Source organism: Haliaeetus leucocephalus, unplaced genomic scaffold (genome assembly GCF_000737465.1).
Source record: "Haliaeetus leucocephalus isolate CR32 unplaced genomic scaffold, Haliaeetus_leucocephalus-4.0 Scaffold741, whole genome shotgun sequence".
Taxonomy (NCBI): Eukaryota; Metazoa; Chordata; class Aves; order Accipitriformes; family Accipitridae; genus Haliaeetus; species Haliaeetus leucocephalus.
Genome location: NW_010973177.1, coordinates 310,849 through 330,528, shown reverse-complemented (window position 1 = coordinate 330,528; position 19,680 = coordinate 310,849). Strand labels below are relative to the sequence as shown.

The window sequence follows — 19,680 nt, the reverse complement described above, 5'->3', positions numbered from 1 at the left end:
GACCCATGTACCACCCAGCGCTGGGATGTATCTCTGATACAGAAATACAGTTTAACCCCTCTTTAAATAATTCAGAAGAACCAATTATTTAACAATATGGCTAAAGACATGTAGCATAAACCCCATTTAATTGCTAGTGGGGTACTGCAAGTTGATGTCCAAGAGACTTTTTGTTTGTTTGGTGTTAGAATTCCTGCAGAAAACATCAAACCTGGACTCTCCCCTCTTCACCAGGTATTTCTAGTCACCATGAAGCCAGGGGCTGCTCAGCACTCACAGATGCTCTGGGAAGAGCAGCCCACTGTGTAAAACACCCTGAATCTGCTGCTGCCAGGTGTCCAGAGCAGCACAACTCCTCCTACTGCTGCCTTTGGAAATCACCAGGAGGCTCCTGCCCGTATTATCAGGCTTCCACGTAGCCCTTCTTAGGAAAAGCTTTTATCTAATCCTGACCAGTGACAGGCAGTGGGAAAGGGAGGGTAAAGCTGATGGTTAACCGAGCAAATGATTATGTTAGTGCAGGTAGTACTAATTCCACAGTTTCAACACAATTAAGAACTTATTCTTCGGGCATCACAAGTTGGCCGCTACTTTGAAGCCATCAGCACAGAAGCCAGCCCCCGAAGTTCTTCTTGAAACCACTATTGTGTCTCTCAGGGCTCAGATCCTGGCATTTTCTGACCCAATTTGCTCTGCCTTCACCCCTCACTTGGCTGCTACCAGGGGATCCAATCGCTAGACCTGCTGGGGACCAGTCCCCAAATCTGAGCAGAGGTCAGTCACCACCCCAGGCCGAAGGACATGACTTTGTAGGTACTTTCAGTCTACCTAATTAGCAGCCATATACCAGAGTGCAGCCTCTAATCCACTCGTCACCAGTGAGGCCCATTAGTGAGTGCTGCTCTCCTCACCTTAAAGCTTGAAATCTATCATTTGATCTGCAAAGAATTAAGTTGCATCTTTGATTTAACTAAAACCACCTAGATCATCTCAATACAGCAGCCAAGTCATTTTAATTAGCACTGTGCTATGGCCCTGTGGAATTTCAATCCACCACAAAAGGAAGCAGGTAAGGAAGAAGATAAAGTAGCACATCCAAAAAATGGGACAGCTTGAAGAGCTGTGGTCAACTTCAGAAACTATGACAATAGCTATTGAGAAATCCACCACTAGACATCTCGATAATCCCATACAGTTTTAAGAACATCTTGACAGTGGAGTATAGAGCTGGCCAACTTTCGGCAGCCTCTCCTTTCCTCCCCATCCCCAGTGCACAAAAGAGACCTTATTTGACCAAATGAATTGGCATCAATGTTTTGTTTTAATTGGTGAGCTTCAATAAAGTGAAACTTAAGAAATCCCCTTGCTAGAATCTCACGTCAGAGCATCATTTTAAGTACAAAGGTACAGAGAGTAACTCACCACTGTCTTCCCCCAAAATACTACATAACAAAACATACATCCTGAAAACAGCATAAACACAGCAGAAAAAAAATCAGGCATGAATACATTTTAAAAAACACAAAAGGCGACGTATTCATTAGGTGTGGCAGACCTCTCTAACCAACCTCAAAAAGATTATTACCATCATCAAACTCAAGGAGCACCTACTAGTGAGAGTGTTAGGTACCATTCAAAGACAGATACTGCCCTGTAAGAGAAAAAAAAGCATTAGGAGGATCTACATCCTCTTCTCTTTGTTCAAGAATATCAGCGTGGCAATGAATTTCCCTGCCCAAAATGAACATCTAGAATTTATGCCTCAAAAGTGCAAGTGATTTCTGGGCAGACACCATTGCCAAGTCTAGATCAAGGAAAAAAAGGACTATTTCATAAACCTTAGTGAGAACTCAAACAGTAACATTAGCAATGTTTCTCTTGCACATAAAAACTACTTACTAAGTTATAAATTAGCAACAGGTGTAAGGCTCAACCCTAAATTAACTTTTACCTTTAAAAAAAAAAAATGAACCATTTCCCAAATTGGATTACTCAAAATATTTATTCACAAGTACATATGGTATTAAACAGATGTGAACACGTTTTTCAAAGAGACATGGTCATCAGCAATGCAAGAGGCTCTGATGGTATTTGTCAAGTGCACATTTTCAGGCAGCAAGAGAAAACTGCGAAAACTAAGCCTTTCTATCAGGCAAGGTCAAGTTTCTTCCCCATCCTTAAGTGACGGTCAGCTCCAGGCTAACACAGACTGCTTCCCCAGGTTGGAACAGAACCAGGCAGCTATTAAGGCGCAGCACCAGATGACTGCTGCAAACATTAGAATCAAGGTCACATTTTTAAACCCATCCTCAAATTTCAAGATACAAGGAAACACTTTCTCAGGGGACAACAGTCATTGGAGTTTGTGGCCGCCTTCTTCAATAGCTGGTGCCTCTAAAAGAGCTTCCACAGAGCAATCCCTAGCAGCAAACTTACTACACCTCAGCTGTCCTGGAAGGTCATCTGTTATAACACTGGTGGCAATGATGAAATTCAGGCAGTTCACCAAGAAGCATTACCCATCTCAAAAGACATGTTGTGGAGAAGCCCACCACTATGATGAGTTACTTTGATTAGCAGGCTCATAAGACGACAGGCTGCAATAACCTGACATTCATTGGTGAAGAATTGCACTCTTACACAGACTGAGACATGTTAGCACTGGTATTTCTCTAGTTAAAGGGCACCGTTCGGTCTTTTTGCTCCGCATTAAATCAGGCACCACCAGAAAACTGAGCAGATCTAGTAAGAAAATTCCTATCTGTTGTCATAGGCTTTATCAAATGATTTACCACTCAATACTGCTTTCAGCCGTCTAGTGACAGGTTGTCAGGTTCATTTTAGTAAATCATACCAAGGTGAACAATACAGCATCTGGTCTCTGTGTCCTATGGCCTGTATCATCTGACTGATGCCTGACCATATATGAAGCGTATTAATACACATTCAGTGCAGTGGAGATATGACCTGTCCTTTTATGCATTTCATCAGGGCTTAGGTCTAGGAACTGTAAATGTCAGTATCAAGATACTTGCCTACTGCTTGCATTAGGAAGAGAAATTCCACAGGCATTTCAGGAAGAAAACTAAGAAGAGTTTTAAACAAATAACAACACAAGTTTTCGTAACAGCACGTTTATGGAACACAAGGTTATCTTTAGACAAGTGCCACGTTACATGAACTTTCAGTCCTCTATATGAAGAGAGCAATCTTGGTTTTAGTCCATCCTGATAAAACTTGTAACATTCATTTATAGGCACAGTGCTTGGGCTATTTCCAAAGTAAAAAAAAGGCTTTCCATTACAGTGCTGGGAGTGGTTAACAAGAAAGTTACCTTATTATATTCTTTTCCAGAGAACAGTAATTCTCCTCCATTATGTCCCAATGTTATTAGGATTTCAGAACACACAAGCAATGCAATCCTAGTTAAGATAAAGAGGAAATTAAGGTAATGTAAGCTAAAGAACAAATCATTTTCATAGTTACAGACAATTTTGAATATATATTCGCATGTGAAATTAGATTCATTTTAGTGAATAAAAATTCCATCTCTCCAAACAACAAACAGAATTCCTTGCCAGTAGACAACTACACTGTGCATGTGTAGTCACGTCAAGGCTCATCAGCCTCAAAAAGAAAGTCTGGACTTCAGGCATATCCAGCTACATGGATCAACAAGCAAACCCTTCAGATCCAGCAGCTTTGGTTTAATGGACGGAAACTTTGGCCTATTGTTCAAACGTACTTGCCAGGAACGAACACACAAGACTGGATTTTTTAAAAATAAAGCAAAGTGTGATATGTGCATAAAGTCAGTGCCTTGATCCTTAAAAGCATCTCTATAAGCAACTTTACCTTAAAAATGGGCAGTGCTTAAGTTACAAAAGATTATTTTGTTTATGATGATTGAAGAAATGGCTCTGCTTCAGGAATTCAAAAGATGACTCAGATTTAGTAGTAGATTTATTAATTTCTGTGATTTACAATGAGGTGGTCATGTCTGAACCAAGGAGACATCAAAACAGGTCTAGCCAGGAGGTTTATGGCTTCCAAGTCAAATTCATAGACCAGTGTCAGTCATTTGGGCAACTGAAGAGTAGCAGACAAAAGATAAGCGGAGGTCAGGTGCTGCACTGATGTTTTGGAGACAGTATTCCAAAGCGTCTTCTCTTACAGCAATTTTCTTTTCTCAAACTCCTGCAAATAGCACACAGACATTACCAGTGGGGAAAAAAAGAAAATGCTTCTATTACTATTTAATTTAAATTACTTCATATTTATCTTAGCAAATCTGATTTTAGGAATTAAAAACTGGAATTAAAAATTAAAATATACAATGCATAATGTGTGCAAGATAGGGGAAAGGAGAATAAGTATTCTCCCACCTCACATTAACAAACCAGCTATGAAAAAACAGCAGTGCTAGACTGCAGTCAGTGCACTACATTCAGATTGCAATGCTGTCAAGGAATCATTTTGCTCCCAGCCATAGCATAACAGACTTCAAAACCACTTAATTCTGTACAAGGACTGCAGTAGAATCCTTACAGTAAAGGATTCGAGCCAAAGAAGCAATGAAGTCAAGATTTTCACTTTAGTAAATGAAAAAACACAACAGAAGAAGGGAAGAATCCCACAGCAGCCTGTGAAGATGCTATACTATAGGGTCACCACAGGAAAAAAAAAAATACCTAGCACAGCTGAATTATGCATTTCCTCTAGCTGTGAAGCAATGCCTTTTTCTGGATATGAATTAAGAAAAATGCAAATAATCCTATTCCATACATAAGTTTTTCAGCTGTATGCATTCAACCGTAATTCTGAATTAGTACCTTAAATAGATAGACCTGTATGCCAAGGCTTTCCTTCCTCAAATATCCTACTTTCAAAGAATGTTTTCATATTTTAAATTAATTCAGGTTCTTTGCATCCACAAAACACAATTCAACAAGTTGCTACACTTGAAAGCAGAAGTCATCTCTATTTCGCTGTGTTTATTTTCTATAAAGGCAATATTATATAAAATTACATGCACGTATTACCTAGGTAATAACTGCAGCTCCTTCCGCCTATAGAGTTCTTATGTTTAACCAAGTTCAGAGCAACAGAATATTTGGGTAACAGATGTACTCCCAACTCATATTCCCTCAGAAGTAGCTTCTTGCTGTGGATGAGTATGTATACCAATTTCTGAGCAACGAACCTTGTAGATGGTGCTACCTAGCTGAGCAGGAGACATGCTGACAACAACTCCAGCGCTCTGAAGAGCCGCTATCTTCTCTTTAGCTCCACCCTTTCCCCCAGCAATGATTGCTCCGGCATGACCCATCCGCCTGCCTGGAGGAGCAGTCAGACCAGCTATGAATGACACTACCGGCTTGGCATTTGGACCCTGTGAAGAAAGAAAAAATACTGTGTTACATGGGGAAGGGTAAGATGAAAAGCAATGCCAGATGGCAGATTTTTATTTTTTTTTTTAAACATCAACTAGCCAGGCAAAGATATTAAACATCTAGAAACCTCAGACAACATGCAACCAAGAGTCTGAAAAGCGTGGAATACTTTTTCTCCTGATAAGCATCATAAACCAGAAGCAATCAGAAACTTTAAAACATCTCTCTACAGAGTCATGTATATTACAAAAAACAGAATGTTCACTACAAAGATCATTACAGGACTAAAAATCTAAAGTTGACACTGCTCTCCAGTTAGATTTAATCTGTATAAAGCTCCTAATTTCAACTCTGTCTCTTTTTAATAAAAGTATGACTGTTTGGGGTTTTTTTGTAAATAAAGATTAGAGATTGAACTGAGTTTTCCTTGACATGGCAAAAGAAGATGGCTAACTACCAAGGTGTCTGGAAGCAAGCTGTTTAAGACTTACAGTATTATTTTCTTTCAAAAATGCTGCTGCATCTTCTTCAGCATTTCCTCCAATTTCCCCAATCAATATGATCCCCTCAGTATGAGGATCCTTCAAGAAGACATCAAGGCAGTCAATAAAATTAGTTCCATTGAAGGGATCACCTCCAATCCCTGAAAAAAAATTAAAACAAAAAAAAAAACCTAACTCAAGATAATGATACTGCATTTACAGTGAAAGTTTCAAAGTAAATTTCAGCAGGAAGAACATTCCCAAAGGCTTGTAAGAGGGGCAGCTCTGAAGTCTCTTCCCAAATTCCTGCTCCAAATATCTCCCCCACAATTTACAGAAAGCTTTGATATCTGTATAATCACCTTTCAAACCATAAACAAAATACTATGCCTTATACAGAGGCTTTGTATAAGACACAGCAGTACCAAGACCCCAGCTCTAGAATTTTGCTGTAAGAAAACTGAATTTACTTAACATACCCAACTAAGTGTCTAAGAATGCCCTATCCCTTTGTAATAACAAACTTCTCAGGAAAATGTGTTTTCAAATTGACATCGTATTTGCTGGCAGTCCTCTGTTCAAAGCTGGGTTTTAGGCTTTTTTAAAGCTGATGTGGAAATGATAATAGAGAAGGGTTATACTCTTCACAGCACATAGGGATCTCATTTCTCAACATAATTGCCATTCAGCAACTTCTATGCTTGCAAAAAGAAATCACTTTGGATTTCTTCTTGTTAAAAAAACAAACAAAAAACCAACAGATTAGTATAGGTGCAATAGGCTGTTTCTGAGGAAACCTACCAATGCAGAAAGACTGCCCCAATCCAACTTGCGTTGTCTGATGAACAGCTTCGTACGTCAGGGTTCCAGATCTTGACACAATACCTTTAGGAAAGAAAAGGAGATAACCTTAACACTAACATAGCTAAGCGCATGACTAGAGGCAGCTGTCCATATATACATGAAAATCACCTCAATAAACCAAACATGAGATGCCAGGTTTTCCAGCTATCCTTGCCAAAACATGAAAACTCTGTATCAGATTCTATCCGTACTATTTCTTCATTGTCACTTTTTGACACTTAATTGTCAAGACTAAACCTGCCCAGAAAGTCAGTAATATTGACTGAGACAGCATTCCTCATGCTATAGCTTTACCAAGAAAGAAAACTGAAAATGAAATAGAAGACGAAATATAAGAATATACTTCTTGTCTTGTATGCTAGTAGCTGATGCACTGAACTTGAAACACAGTTGCATCTCAACAGTTAACAAAAGAATTTGGTATTATCACATCTCCAGCATGGCCAGGAACATGAGAGATCCTCCAGAACAGAAATATGCTGCACAAATGCAAGTTATCACCATTATGGTATTTGTTGCTGCAGCTCACCGCTCTACAACACACATTCAGCATTTACATTGCAATATTAGTAGAGACCATAACCCTAGTTTTAAACTCAGGATGGAAGGTAATACAGAGCCTAAATCAGGGGCAAAATATTTGCAAGGTTTTTTTGTTCATTTTTCCAAGTCAAGATTTCTGTTAATACTACAGAGGGAAGGTTTCCAGGAAAAACAGACATCATCTTCCATCTACTTCAAGCCATCCAACAAGGAATATAGTAAGTACATTGCATGAACAGAGGAAAAAATACACCACTAGACTAACAACTTTCGTTTTATTAACTGTTTATACTGTTGGACAGCTCACATGTCTACTAGCAAAGGTTTTTTTTCTTGCTATGTTTGCAAAGAGCTTCCTGTTTACTATTAAGATCAGATTGCATCAGAGAAGCTACAAATAAAGGTCCAAAGACTGTGGCTATTTTTATAGCTTGCATCCCAAAATTATCAACTGATTCTTGGATGCCTCACAGTAATAGAAAGCTGGGGAGCATATCACCAAAGGTCATAAGTGTTAGATGAAGCTGGGAGGATGGCAAAGTTACATTCTCATTCCCTGATCCTTGGTTCACTGTTGAAAACATTTGCAGCAACGGTGGGGCAACTGGATTCATGCATTTGATGTGCCTTGCATTCAGATTCTAGTACCTTGGGACTACAAGACATTTCGTATAGATATTTAGAAAATCTTAACAGAACTTTGATCAGAAGGGAGCTCAGGGCTACATTGGTTGATGTTACCTTTTACAGTCATAGAGCAATGTCTTAATGGCATCTACAAAGGGCATAATTGCAGTCATCTGATTTTTCAGTTCCAGGTTTATAGGTACTTCTGAAAGCTGGAGGTGTAACACGAGTGTTAACGCATCCTCCAGCATTCCCTAAGTACAGCTTATTCTCAAGTCAGAAGTGGTTAAATAGCAGAGATAGTTTCTTGTGCTAGAAAACTGCAGAGTCCACATAGTTCAAGAGCACTGAACAGGTTTTCCCCACAGTAAACACACTTTTCATCAAAAAAAATGGTAACGTTGCGAAGGGTACTGTGCTCCAGTTAAACTGGTTACCCCACTGACAGATAACAGCAGTGTATGCCGTCTACAACAATGTTTCTGAAGCTCTATTTAAGTATGAACGTGTATGTTGGAAGAATTTTCTTTATAGCTCCTGAAAGGCATTATTTTAGAAATAATCAAGTTGTTATTTCTAAAGTTTAGAACAAGGAACCAACAGAACTCAGGACAAGAGCAACAGGCTGCGTAACTAACATATGAACAAGTCACTGCCTTTCTGACCTTAATTCCACTGTCTGAGAAGTCGGTCTATTTGTCACTTCCATTCGCCATGGGACAGTTGTCTAAATTATCATGTTATAAACTTGCCTGCAATCTCTTCTCTTTGCTATAATACTGAGCTCACTATAGGTGTGGGATCCTAGTCCTCAGGAGCCAACTGTTGGAGGGAATAGAGCTGGAGAACTTAGTGCTCTCAAATCCCAAGATAAATAGAGATACCCTCAAAGGAGAGTGTTAAGGAAACTAAGTCAACCACATTACCTAAGGAAACTTCCAACTGCTTTGCCTCTACCATCAGTACTCAGTGTCTGTTATGGTAGACTGACTGATTTTGGCCTTCAGAACTGATAATGGCAAAGTTCACTTACAAACTGAAGGACAGACAAGCTGTTGTACAGCATGTCAACTGTCTTCAGGGCAGGATGTGACTAGCCTCATGAGTAAGAAAACTAAAGTACCAAACTTTAGTTTTAGATGACGCATAAATATTCAAAAACTCACCAATTCTTCCCTTCTTGTGAATGTGACCAGGCATGATACCAATTTTACATTCTCCAGGCTAAGGAAAGAGCAGGAGAAGTCAGATGGAACATTCAAACCATCACTAAGAATGGTTCAGCCTTGGAACAAATCCAGAAGTCACTTACATTGATGACTCCAGGGCAGTTCGGGCCTACTAGTCGAGTCTTATCCTGCCGAAGCAGTCTGTGTTTAACCCGAACCATGTCCTGCTGGGGAATACCTTCAGTAATGCATACAACTAACGGCATTTCTGCATCAATTGCTTCATTGATCGCACCAGCAGCAAATGGAGGAGGTACATATATAACAGTGGCAGAAGCACCAGTTTGTTCTTTGGCCTACAATGGACGTAACAAAAAAAGATATCAAGTATTTAGTGGGGGTGAAGAGAACATTTGACCACTAGTCATTTAAAATATGTCCATTCACAGGCATAAATGAAGTAAATGTAGATGTATTAATTTACTATCATCAAAGCAAGTGTTAAATTCACTAAAGATGAGACACATGCAGCACAACGAGGGAACTGAGAACTAACCACTGTCTGGAAAGGATCTGCCCCATGAACACCATCATAAATACCCTCAGATAATAGTTTGCTAAAAATTCATCATACACACCAGAATCAATCAGAAACTAGTTGCATGCATAAAGTAAGTGTATCCAGACCCTGTGCACTTCACAGTGGAAGCCAAACTCATGGTTGACCACACAGAATGCTCCCTCTTTTACAAGGCTTCTATTTCACTCCTTGCACAGTGACATCCGTGGCTCAAGTGTTTGTTTCTTCAGCGTGAGCAATGGAATAAGGAGCAGCAGCATTAAATTGTCTGCCCTCCAGTCACTGCTGCAAATTACCTCCTTCACAGAATTAAACACAGGTAGACCCAGATGAGTTTGTCCCCCTTTCCCTGGAGAAATTCCTCCAACTAGATTGGTGCCATAGTCCAACGCCTGCTGGCTGTGAAAGGTGCCCTATGAGAGAGAAAAATAAGTATTAAAAGGCATGTAATAGCAAATAAAATGACCCCAAAAAAGTTGATGTTATCTGTAATTCTGAAGGCAATTTATGGTACTTAAATTTACAATGAGAAGGGAAGTTTTCACTACATATATACAATCAGCTATTTTGAAGAGTGCATCAACATCTTTTAGATGCATTCAGAATATGCTATGCTGCTTCTTTTAAATCAGAGCACTGTGGTTGCACACTAAAGGATATTTTGTCGTGTGGTGCTAATACACCTGCAAACATTGCAGACACATTTTATTTTCCACATCAAGTCTGGCAGATGACAGACACTATAATGAAATAGAAGAAATTAGCATTCTCATCCATGACTAGCTGATAGTTTTAGCAAAAGCAGTCTTCGCCCCTTGCAAATGTGTAAAAGAGTGAATGTGAGAAAATTATTAAATATCCTGAAATAAAAACAGAAATTTAATTCATAAGCACTGACATTCAAAAGCATTTGTGAAAGAAGCACTTCTAAAATAGTAAGGTTTTTGTAGTTTTTTTGCACGTCTCCCTTTACTAAAAAACCCTTTCAGTTGTATACAATAAAAAGGCCCGCTTAAGACCAAAACTAATAACAAAAATCAAAAGTAATATAATAGAGATGACTCAAAACAAGTTTTAAGCTTCTGCACAACTGAAAAAAAAAATCTAGTCTATCGAATTTAAGAAAAAAAAAAAGTCTATTTGGACCAAAGAGAGGAAACTACAGTGCTGAAGGGACCTTCCTGATCATGAAGTCCAGCTTCCTATCAACACAGACAAAGCCAGTATATAATCCTTTTTATACATTATTATGGTTTTTGGCCAACTAACTTTCTGAACTGAAAGGGTGATAGAAGAAATAGTTCATATACGTACCTGTTTGCCTGTAAAACCCTGACAGATAACCTTTGTATTTTTGTTAATATACAGGTTTTTCCTTGATGCTGAGTAGGAGCAGTGTCGTACTCCATTCTGTTGCACTACAGAAAAAAAGAAAAGAGAGCACAAACCATTAATCCACCGCTTTGTTAGACTCCAAGTCAAGAAACGTCCAAGTAAGTGCATATATATTAATGCTTATATCAAAAGATTAATTGATCCAGTAGGTCATGTTTTCAAAAGTAGCTCTGAAAGCTGTAATTAGTACTTGTCATTCCAAGACATTAAACACTTGTGGTTCACTCCGTCAGTGTGATTACTCAGTTTGCTAGGAGTCAGGCTAGGTATTTCTCATATTGAGTATTTAATATCAGAATTCCTCATGGCAAACAACAGACAGAAACAACATCTTAACCACTATTTTCATTTGCAAATGAATATGTCTCTGTCCTCTAAGAAATTCTGCAAAGTGACAAAGCAGAACTAAAAATCCCGATATCCCAGAGGCTGTTACAACATAGGTGCTATGTTATACCTCCTGTGAACATAGCACAGTCCGTACTAGACAATGAGAGATACTGAAGGGTCGATGGTTCCTCAGCCCAGGTGAAACCTAATGCCAAGCAAGACATACAGCAAGAGACCTTTTTCCAAAAGATGCCTAGCTACGAGAGCCCAGGCATCGCTGCTCGAAATGCGCTTGGGCTCGTGAGGAAATACAGCTCTCCAGATACTCCACTAGAAAGATTTTCAATTTAGTTCTCACAACTCTGGTACTGAAAAAACAAAACAACACAACTAAAGAAAAACAGCATAGTGCATGCTGGTATCAAAAAGACAAGGAGAACAACTGCATCTCTGCTGAAGGGAAAGATGTGTTGACATCAAATTATTAAAACAGAAATGCACAGAATGCTACCATGCAAGAAAGCTTGAGATGAGGAGGAAAAAGAGGTCTTCTGGTATGAAAAGGATACACACATTGCCTATATTCATTACCATATGCTTTTTTTCAAATACCAGAGCTTTGATGGGATCAGAACCAATTTATGCCCTGTGTTTCAGATAAAAACCGTATTTTGTGCTTAGAGTGAATAAGGGAGGGTACAATCTTAATACAGAAACTGACACCGGTATGTTACTATATAGCTCTTTAGCTCTTTTAACACTTTACCACTTAGGATTTGAGGAAGTAAAAAGTGAAGTTGAAACAAAAATAAGAGGTCCTGAATCATGGCCCCTGGAATGTTCCACATACTTATTTACTGAGGCATGCCTGAAGAAGGGAGGGATTTTTTTTTTTTTTCTTTTTCTATTTTTAGGAAGGAAGTAAAAGCTATTAAGTGGAAAAAAGGAAAAAGGGATTCTTCAATATAAACTGCTAATGCACAGAATTTATGAAGATGTATTATTGTCTTGTAATAACACTATTTCTATGGGGTACAAAAAAAGTGCAGAAAATTTAAGATCCATGTATATACACATTTCTATCATAGAGCTACGTAGGACTCTTTCACAAGTACTTTTGCCAACTAAATTTTAGTGATACACTGCTTTTATGCTTTACTTCCATTCAAAAATGTGAGAAGAAAAATAAAGCCATGCCAGAAGAAGCCTACAGACATCATTACTATTGCTAAATCTAAAGTTCTTACTCTGTTCTTAAAAAGTGCTGACAGAAACACAGGACTTCAACTCCAACCACCTCCTGCCGTTCCCTAAGGAGCTGTGGCAGCACCTCATCTTCAGACCAACATCAAGTAAAATCCAGCTAGATTTTAAAAAGAAACGTACAGACTAGCATGCAGTAAACTTGTAAGAAAAGTGGTAAAAGTACATGTCAGCTTACTGACCTGCAGGGTTTTAACCTAAACCACATCTTTATCCACAAATACTGTTACAGAACTTGTTACACCAGAAAGAAACACAAAGCAGTAATGCACAAAATACATCTGAAGCTAAGATTTCATGAATAGGGTTACTAGGCTGTCTGTGGAAGGGTAGAGAAACGTCTTGCTGTTCGGTGCCAAAGCTACAGAAGACAGCACAGTATGGTCTTCATACTTGGCCAACAGCTTAGCCTTCCTAGGCAAGGCTGCAACACCCTGCAGGCTGTACCCGACCTGCCACACCAAGTCACTCAAACGCACAACTGGCAAACAGCAGCCTGCCTCCAGCAAAGGAGAGACAAAATGAGCAGAGAAACAGCTGGCCTGCTGGTGAGGAGAACAGGGCATCAGTCTACCTGATCCCAGCCATTCAGGCAATCCCTCGCAGGCACGGGATACGACTGGGTGAAACCCAACCTTCAGAAAAGCAGAGGACGATCGCCCTGTGAAGAAGCTGTTACGGTCAAGACCTACCACCAGCAATGCCTTGTGGAGAATGGTCTGGACTTCCAGAAGTATGGGAGTGCATGTTCGGCAAGCCCTCTGATGGGCCTGCAAGGGTAAAGAATAAACAGGCAACACTAAACTAATTCACATCTGAGCTTTACACATATTGTCTGTGCTACAACACCGACAAATCCATCTGCAAAATAAGAGAGGGCAGCTTGCCAGACACACAGCACACACACAGTGATTTCAGTATTCTTATAAAAAAAAAAAAAAATTGACAAATAGTCACTGCTTTCTCTATACCATAAAAGCAATTCTACAGTCCCAGTTCAGCTGTCCATTCCATATCTATTTTCAGATATTTATAACCTTGCAAAAAAATGGTTTTGAAAGCTTAAGTTTGTCAATTCTCAGTTTGAGAAGACTGTATAGATATATTTTTCAAGGATAAGAAGCTTTCGAGCATTTTCCAAGCTATCAAAGTACAAAAAAAAAAAAAAAAAATTTAGGCCCTGATAACTAAAAGACAGCTTAAATTCCACGCTTTGTATGGATTTACTCTTGAAAACTGTATGTGCTTCTTACATTACTGAAGAGCCCTGGTTCAGAGAAAATACAGCTGGTTCAAAAAAGTCTGGCTATAGGCTTAAGCCATTTGCTGTCCTCAGAGAGAGGCAGCTTAGCATGGGGACGTCTGGGGAGCGATACATTTTTGAAGAAATTGGAAAAAAAAAAGTCACCTTGCACATTCTGGGATGGATGAGTCTGAGTTTTGGGGGGTATTTAAACTGACATGATACAGTTCTATATTTCTGTCCATGGCCCTGTCTGAAGCAGAAAAGTTTGCCCCAGTTATCAGCACAGTAGGAGCAGCAGGTGCGTCGGTCAAGATGAGGTTCTGCTATACATGGCACAAACAGCAACTCCCGGGTACAAACAGCTGCCAATTTAAATAGTTAAGACAGATATAAAATGAGAAGGAAACAGGTGGAAAATGGAAATGGCATGCCTAAGTTCACAGCAGGTAAGAGTCAGAAAGAGAATCCAAGTCTCAGTTTCCACTCAGGACCTTCATTCACCAGCTCATACTGCTTCACAACTTCCAACGCCCACTCAGGCAATTAGTTTTACTAGAACAAATTAGGGTGCCCACGTGTAAAAGCATGCTGCTTCAAGAATACAGGAGGAAAAAAGAAATAAAAAAATAAAAAGAAAGTCTGCTCTTCAGCCGTGAACCAGTAAAAGCCAAACTCATTGGTGATGATATTTTAATGCACACGTCTAAATTACAGGCCAAGTTACAAAGGTACAGGCTCCAGATGACATCCTAGAGCGTAAGGACAAGTCTTACCAAATCCAAATCTTACCAAAAGCACAGTGGAAATACTGTATTTTGTCAAATCAGAGTTCTAACATAGCATTGCTGTGTCCAGCAAGGGCCCGTAATAGACCTTTGGAAAAGACTATTGAAAACAAAATAAGAAACTGGATAATCTTTCCCAGGCAATGCTTTCATTTCTGCCCCATCCCTGTTCTGTTTTGCATAGCCTGTGGTTTAAAAAAAAAAAAAAAAAAAAAAGTTATACAAATAACAAGATGCATTTATTTTGGCTTTCCAGTACTTTAGCTTCTGCATAGCTAAAAAGAGACATACTGTGGCAAGAACCTATTTTAGTCCATTGTACAGGACGACCAAGTAGTTATGAAAAGTGCTCAAATACCAAAACCCTGCTGTCCCCGGATAGATTTGAAAAGTAAGATCTAAATTTAGCAGAGGGGTATAAGCCTGTATATAAAACATAAGTTGTTTTACAGTAAAGAAACGTTACTAGAAACTAAGGGACAGAGTTAATTCCAACACACACGCCGCTGGGCAGAGGCCAGAACTCACTGCAGTTCAAGTAACAGGAAAACCCAGCTACATTTACTTCTTAAAAGAAAACTCACCATCTGTAGCCTCGAGCAGGGCTTTAAGCTCACTTGTGTATTACAATTAACAAGCCTTTCTAGAAATACACCCTACTATTTATCATGAAGTCCAAACATGAATTTACACGTTAAAAAGAAAACTGACCCACTTGCAAGGTATTTTAAAGCACACATGGAATGTAAATACTGTTTACACGAGCTTTCAGGCACTCCTTGAGCAGCAACACCTCCCAAGCACAAATCTCGCTTAAAACGATACAACCCAAGCCACATTTGCCCAGCTTATTTGGGTTGTGCAAGCCAGCTGACAGTACGGATACTAAGGGCTTAATCTCTTCCTCACTCAAACTATACTAAGCTGAAGAGCTGTTATTTTCAAGACTTCTTGCAAGATTTCCTAGAGCTATGGACAGGAATCCAATCAAAGTGCCTCCCCCTTACCTACATTTATCCCAGACAAAAAAAATAAAGTTTGGAAGCTAAGGTAGCATCTGAGGGTGCTCATAAAATGAGCACAATGTAAAAGCAAGGTGAAACAGCAGAAATTCCTTTCTAGAAGGACCTGAGCAGGTACCTACATTGCCAGAAGACTGAAAAGTAGTAAGTGAAATTCTTCCTCTATTACTCCTTAAAATAGCCAGAGAACTTGAAGATGAAAGAAAATATTCCTTTTCCTTTCTATTACCTATATAAGGAAAGAAAAAAGCCTTAGAAATCATACGGGCTCCAATACAAATGGGGAAAACAGAGGCCAGTGCAGGGGAAACTCGGGGAAGGATTTAAGTACAAAGGAGCACTATTTAAAATGCTAAGAAGGTTTTTTTCCACACACACATCCCACCACCACCCCTTATTTTCTATCAGTTACAGACCTTCAGTTTGTTTCTGAGAAATCATTTCAATATTTTGTACATTTTTATGATCATCTCCTTTCTCCTTCCTCTGCCTACAAATGCATGGCCTGAAGAGGACAGCACAGAAACAGTTCTAGACAGCTTCTTACATTACAGAAGAGCATAGACATTAAAAAAAGTTTGGCAAAGACCAAAGTGCTGCAGCAAATTTCAGAGTTTACTGACTAGAAGCTTGATATTAACAAGAATACTCCACACACAGTTTCCCACCCTAGTTCTTTATTAGGTTTTAGTCTTCATTATCAGGCTGTATGTATATACTCACACACACAATTACATTTGGATAATTCTCTCCCCTCCCCAAACCCATCTACAGAACTAACCCTTAAAGATATCAGTTACATTAGTAGAAGATGATTCTTATTGGCAAAGACCTTTTCACGCTGTTGAGGTATTGCTCAAAATATCTTACTCCTTTTTTTAAGAGGATTATGCACTCAGAGGATTTCTAGGTATCACTCCCCAGCCTCTCTTCTCTCACCCTTCCCTTGCCAAATTCCTGTTAATTATGGAAACCCCAATCTACAAACATGGTATAGGAGTTGAGGAATTAACTAAATTAATCAGGCTGTAAAGGACAGATTAAATGACTACACTATACCTACCACTTTAAAACAAAACTAGGACTCGTGGGAAATGACGTTCAGAAAAATTTCAGTCCTTTCAACACACATCTCTTTCCTAATCAAAATCCCCGCTCATTGCAATGGACATTACTGGCTATAGCGGGCCACGGGATACACGATGGCATTTTAAAGAAAAGCTTTCTCCTGAATTTATGAAGCTGAAACAAAGTGAAGCACCTCAGTGAAACTGCAGGCCCTTGAAGAAACAAGTGTGTTCTCCTCAGCACAAATCAACTATTTCTCATAAGCCAACAAACTGTTTTTCCCCATGTATACTCCACTAAAAACACGTTCAGCTAAAGGTTTATGAGCTTTCCTCCCTCCACACTGTTGACATAAAAACAACTAATGAATTCTTCAGTTTGGATTGTTATTTCTGCAGCAATTATTTGCCAGGGCTACTCACATAATTTACTGTAATCTTTTAATCTAAGAGCTCTCCAAAGCCTTCTAACATGCCCAGAACATAAGATCCCTAATCCTGACACTCCGACCACAGTTAAGGTGCCTACAAAGACTCTCTTCAAAGTGTGGTATAGACCAGCACAGGTCTTTCTTGACTCTGTCCATATACAAACAGTGCTTTGAGCTGAACTTTGAGCAAGCACTTGCCATTCATTGATATATTTCATGCTATGTTTTCACAACTTCCTGAACTGATCCCTACGGATACACACCCTGCATGTCTGCTTCAGCAATGCACCAACAAGAATAGATATTGCATCTCTTTTCCAACAGAGCACAGTAGAAACTCATGATTTTAAATCACCGAGAGAAGCAGATGTTAATTATTTGTTACTGAAAATGGATGTACAAAGTCCGAATTTCAGGTTTCAGCAGCCTTTTAACATGTTGTAAAGAGTATCAAACCAAATGAAGAAAGGTTTCCAGTGAAGGACTGTTTCATCTTGCAGGAGTTAGTTTGAAGGACTTCATGAACTGTTGCAAACAGAACACTTCTTGAGCTGCTTAGACCACTTCTTCCCCTCTACCCCCCAAAATCATTTTAAGCACTCTTTCCTGAATCTCTTACTGCTATTTGTAAAGGGAACAACATGGGCTTTTAACACGTAAAACTGCACCCAAGAGTAGCTTTGCTGGGAGTATAAATTAGGCTAAATTGGAGGTGCTATATTCCCATCTGTTCCCCTCCATCAGAACCAATTCTCACTGAGCTCAGGGGATCCAATTCAAAGAGCTGAACTAGCAGAAATTAAGGGTACAGTAAGAAAATAGTTTTCTGTTCCTCCTCATGGAGGACAAGAGGTAGGAACGGATACCTGAGAGGATAGCGGGTGTGCCACAGGAACAACTCGGACCAGCTTAAAACGTCGCGGGATCACGTTACTAGACCCTGACCTGCAAGTTACCAACACCCTGAGAGAAAAAAACTTTGTGTGCAGTGAAACAAGGTAGGTTTACATCTGCCCATTCATTCTCAGCCGCAAGAACCAAGAGTAATGCACCAATTCCTCAGTTTAGATCCCAAGAAACTGCTCTTGTGCCTAGGCATACCCATACCGATTTCAGTAGAGGATGCAGTGTTAACTGTACAAAAAAAGCACAGTGAAAAGAAAGAAAGAAAAAAAAAAGGCACTTTATTTTTTATTGTGATCTTCAGAACAACACATATAAAAACTTTTAAGCTGAAGTATTAGTCTCAGACTGCTTGTGCTCTCCAACAATTAAAGGCCAATAATCTTCCTCTTGACACCAAAAACAACTTTACCGACTTGTGTCGAAATCACAGGATGATTCAGGGACCTCAGGAGGTCTCTAGTCCAAACCACTGGTGACTCGAAGTGACTAGATCCAACTCCATCAGCTTCCTCTAGGCCTTGCCGACTTTTTTTAGTCTTTCCGGGGGGGATTACAACGGAGAGAACAGCTTTTCTGGGTCCCCATCCCTGCGGCCGACCACGCTTAGTCCCCAAACTTCCCCTAACTTTCGGAAACGGTTTTCCTCGCAGCCACGCGTGCCCCGTGCCCCGCACCTCCGCCGAGAGACCTCTTCCCTCCCACCTCACGCTCCCGAAGAGGGGCTGCCCCCCCCCGGAGGACACCGCTCTGCTCCCACCGCGGCCCTGCCGCCCTGAGGCCGAGCGGCCTCAGGAAACACCCAGGGAGAAGGGTTTCCTCGCCGCACCCGATCTCCCCGGGGACAGGCGGTGACCTTGCCCGGCCCCTTTCCCCTCCAGTGACGGGAGGAGGAGGGAGAGGAGGACGAAGAGGAAGAGGAGGAGGAGGAGGACCGGGCCCCGGCGGCGGGCCCACCTCCCTCAGGCCCCGCGGCCCCTACTAGGGAAAGGGCGCCGCGGGCGAAGCAGGCCGCGGCGGAGAGCGGTTGCCAGGCAGCGGGGAGGGCCCCGCGGCCCGTCGCCGGGGGTTCGCGCGGCGGCGGTTCGGTACTCACGGCGGAGGAAGCGGCCCAGGAGGCGGGCGGCGGCGCGGCTGCAGTGAGACATCGTCCCCTTCGGTAAAGGGCAGCGGCCCGGCGGAGCGGAGCGGAGCGGATAGCGGAGCGGAGAGCGGCGGGCGGGAGGGCCCTGCGCGGCGCCTGAGCACTGCCCAAGCCGGCGCGGCGTTGGGCAGCCCCGCCCGCCGATTGGCTCAGCTCGAGGCCCCCCCCCCTCCCCAGGGCGGCAGCCAGTCAGAGATGGAGAGGTGGGGTGGGACCGGAGGAAGCGCCGCGGGGCATTGTGGGTGTTGTAGTCCGAGGTGGTGGCCTCAGGGGGGAGGCGTGGGGGACGAGGCCGCGCTGTGACAGGGCTCCTCACTTGTGCTAAATTCAGGCCAAGAGCGGTTTTCGATGGGGGCGGGCTGCGGCTGCCCGTGAAAAGCCACCCTGGTACAGGCGTAGGTTGTGGGTAAAGGTGAGGAGCAAAGGCGCAGGGGGG

At 41.1% G+C, this 19,680-nt stretch overlaps 1 protein-coding gene across 1 annotated transcript; it reads right to left on the bottom strand.

Moving 5' to 3' along the window:
• Positions 1–2,085: 2,085 nt before the first annotated feature.
• Positions 2,086–19,290, bottom strand: SUCLG1 (succinate-CoA ligase, alpha subunit). The gene is made up of 9 exons (XM_010580743.1): positions 19,197–19,290; positions 10,973–11,076; positions 9,955–10,071; positions 9,222–9,434; positions 9,076–9,133; positions 6,677–6,760; positions 5,885–6,036; positions 5,204–5,392; positions 2,086–4,197 (listed from the first exon to the last, which is right to left on the bottom strand). The coding sequence occupies exons 1-9, from the start codon at positions 19,246–19,248 to the stop codon at positions 4,171–4,173; spliced, it is 996 nt and encodes a 331-aa protein (XP_010579045.1). The 5' UTR covers positions 19,249–19,290; the 3' UTR covers positions 2,086–4,170.
• Between the last annotated feature and the right edge of the window lie 390 nt (positions 19,291–19,680).

What these genes read in the sequence shown, in the direction of transcription:
- SUCLG1 (XM_010580743.1), bottom strand. Translation starts at nt 19,248, where the DNA reads ATGTCTCACTGCAGCCGCGCCGCCGCCCGCCTCCTGGGCCGCTTCCTC. An exon ending in AGGGTTTTACAGGCAAACAG is followed by an intron (nt 10,072 to 10,972) that starts GTACGTATATGA and finishes TCTCTCTCATAG; the next exon opens with GGCACCTTTCACAGCCAGCA. An exon ending in TAGGTAGCACCATCTACAAG is followed by an intron (nt 4,198 to 5,203) that starts GTTCGTTGCTCA and finishes TGCTATTTGCAG; the next exon opens with GAGTTTGAGAAAAGAAAATT.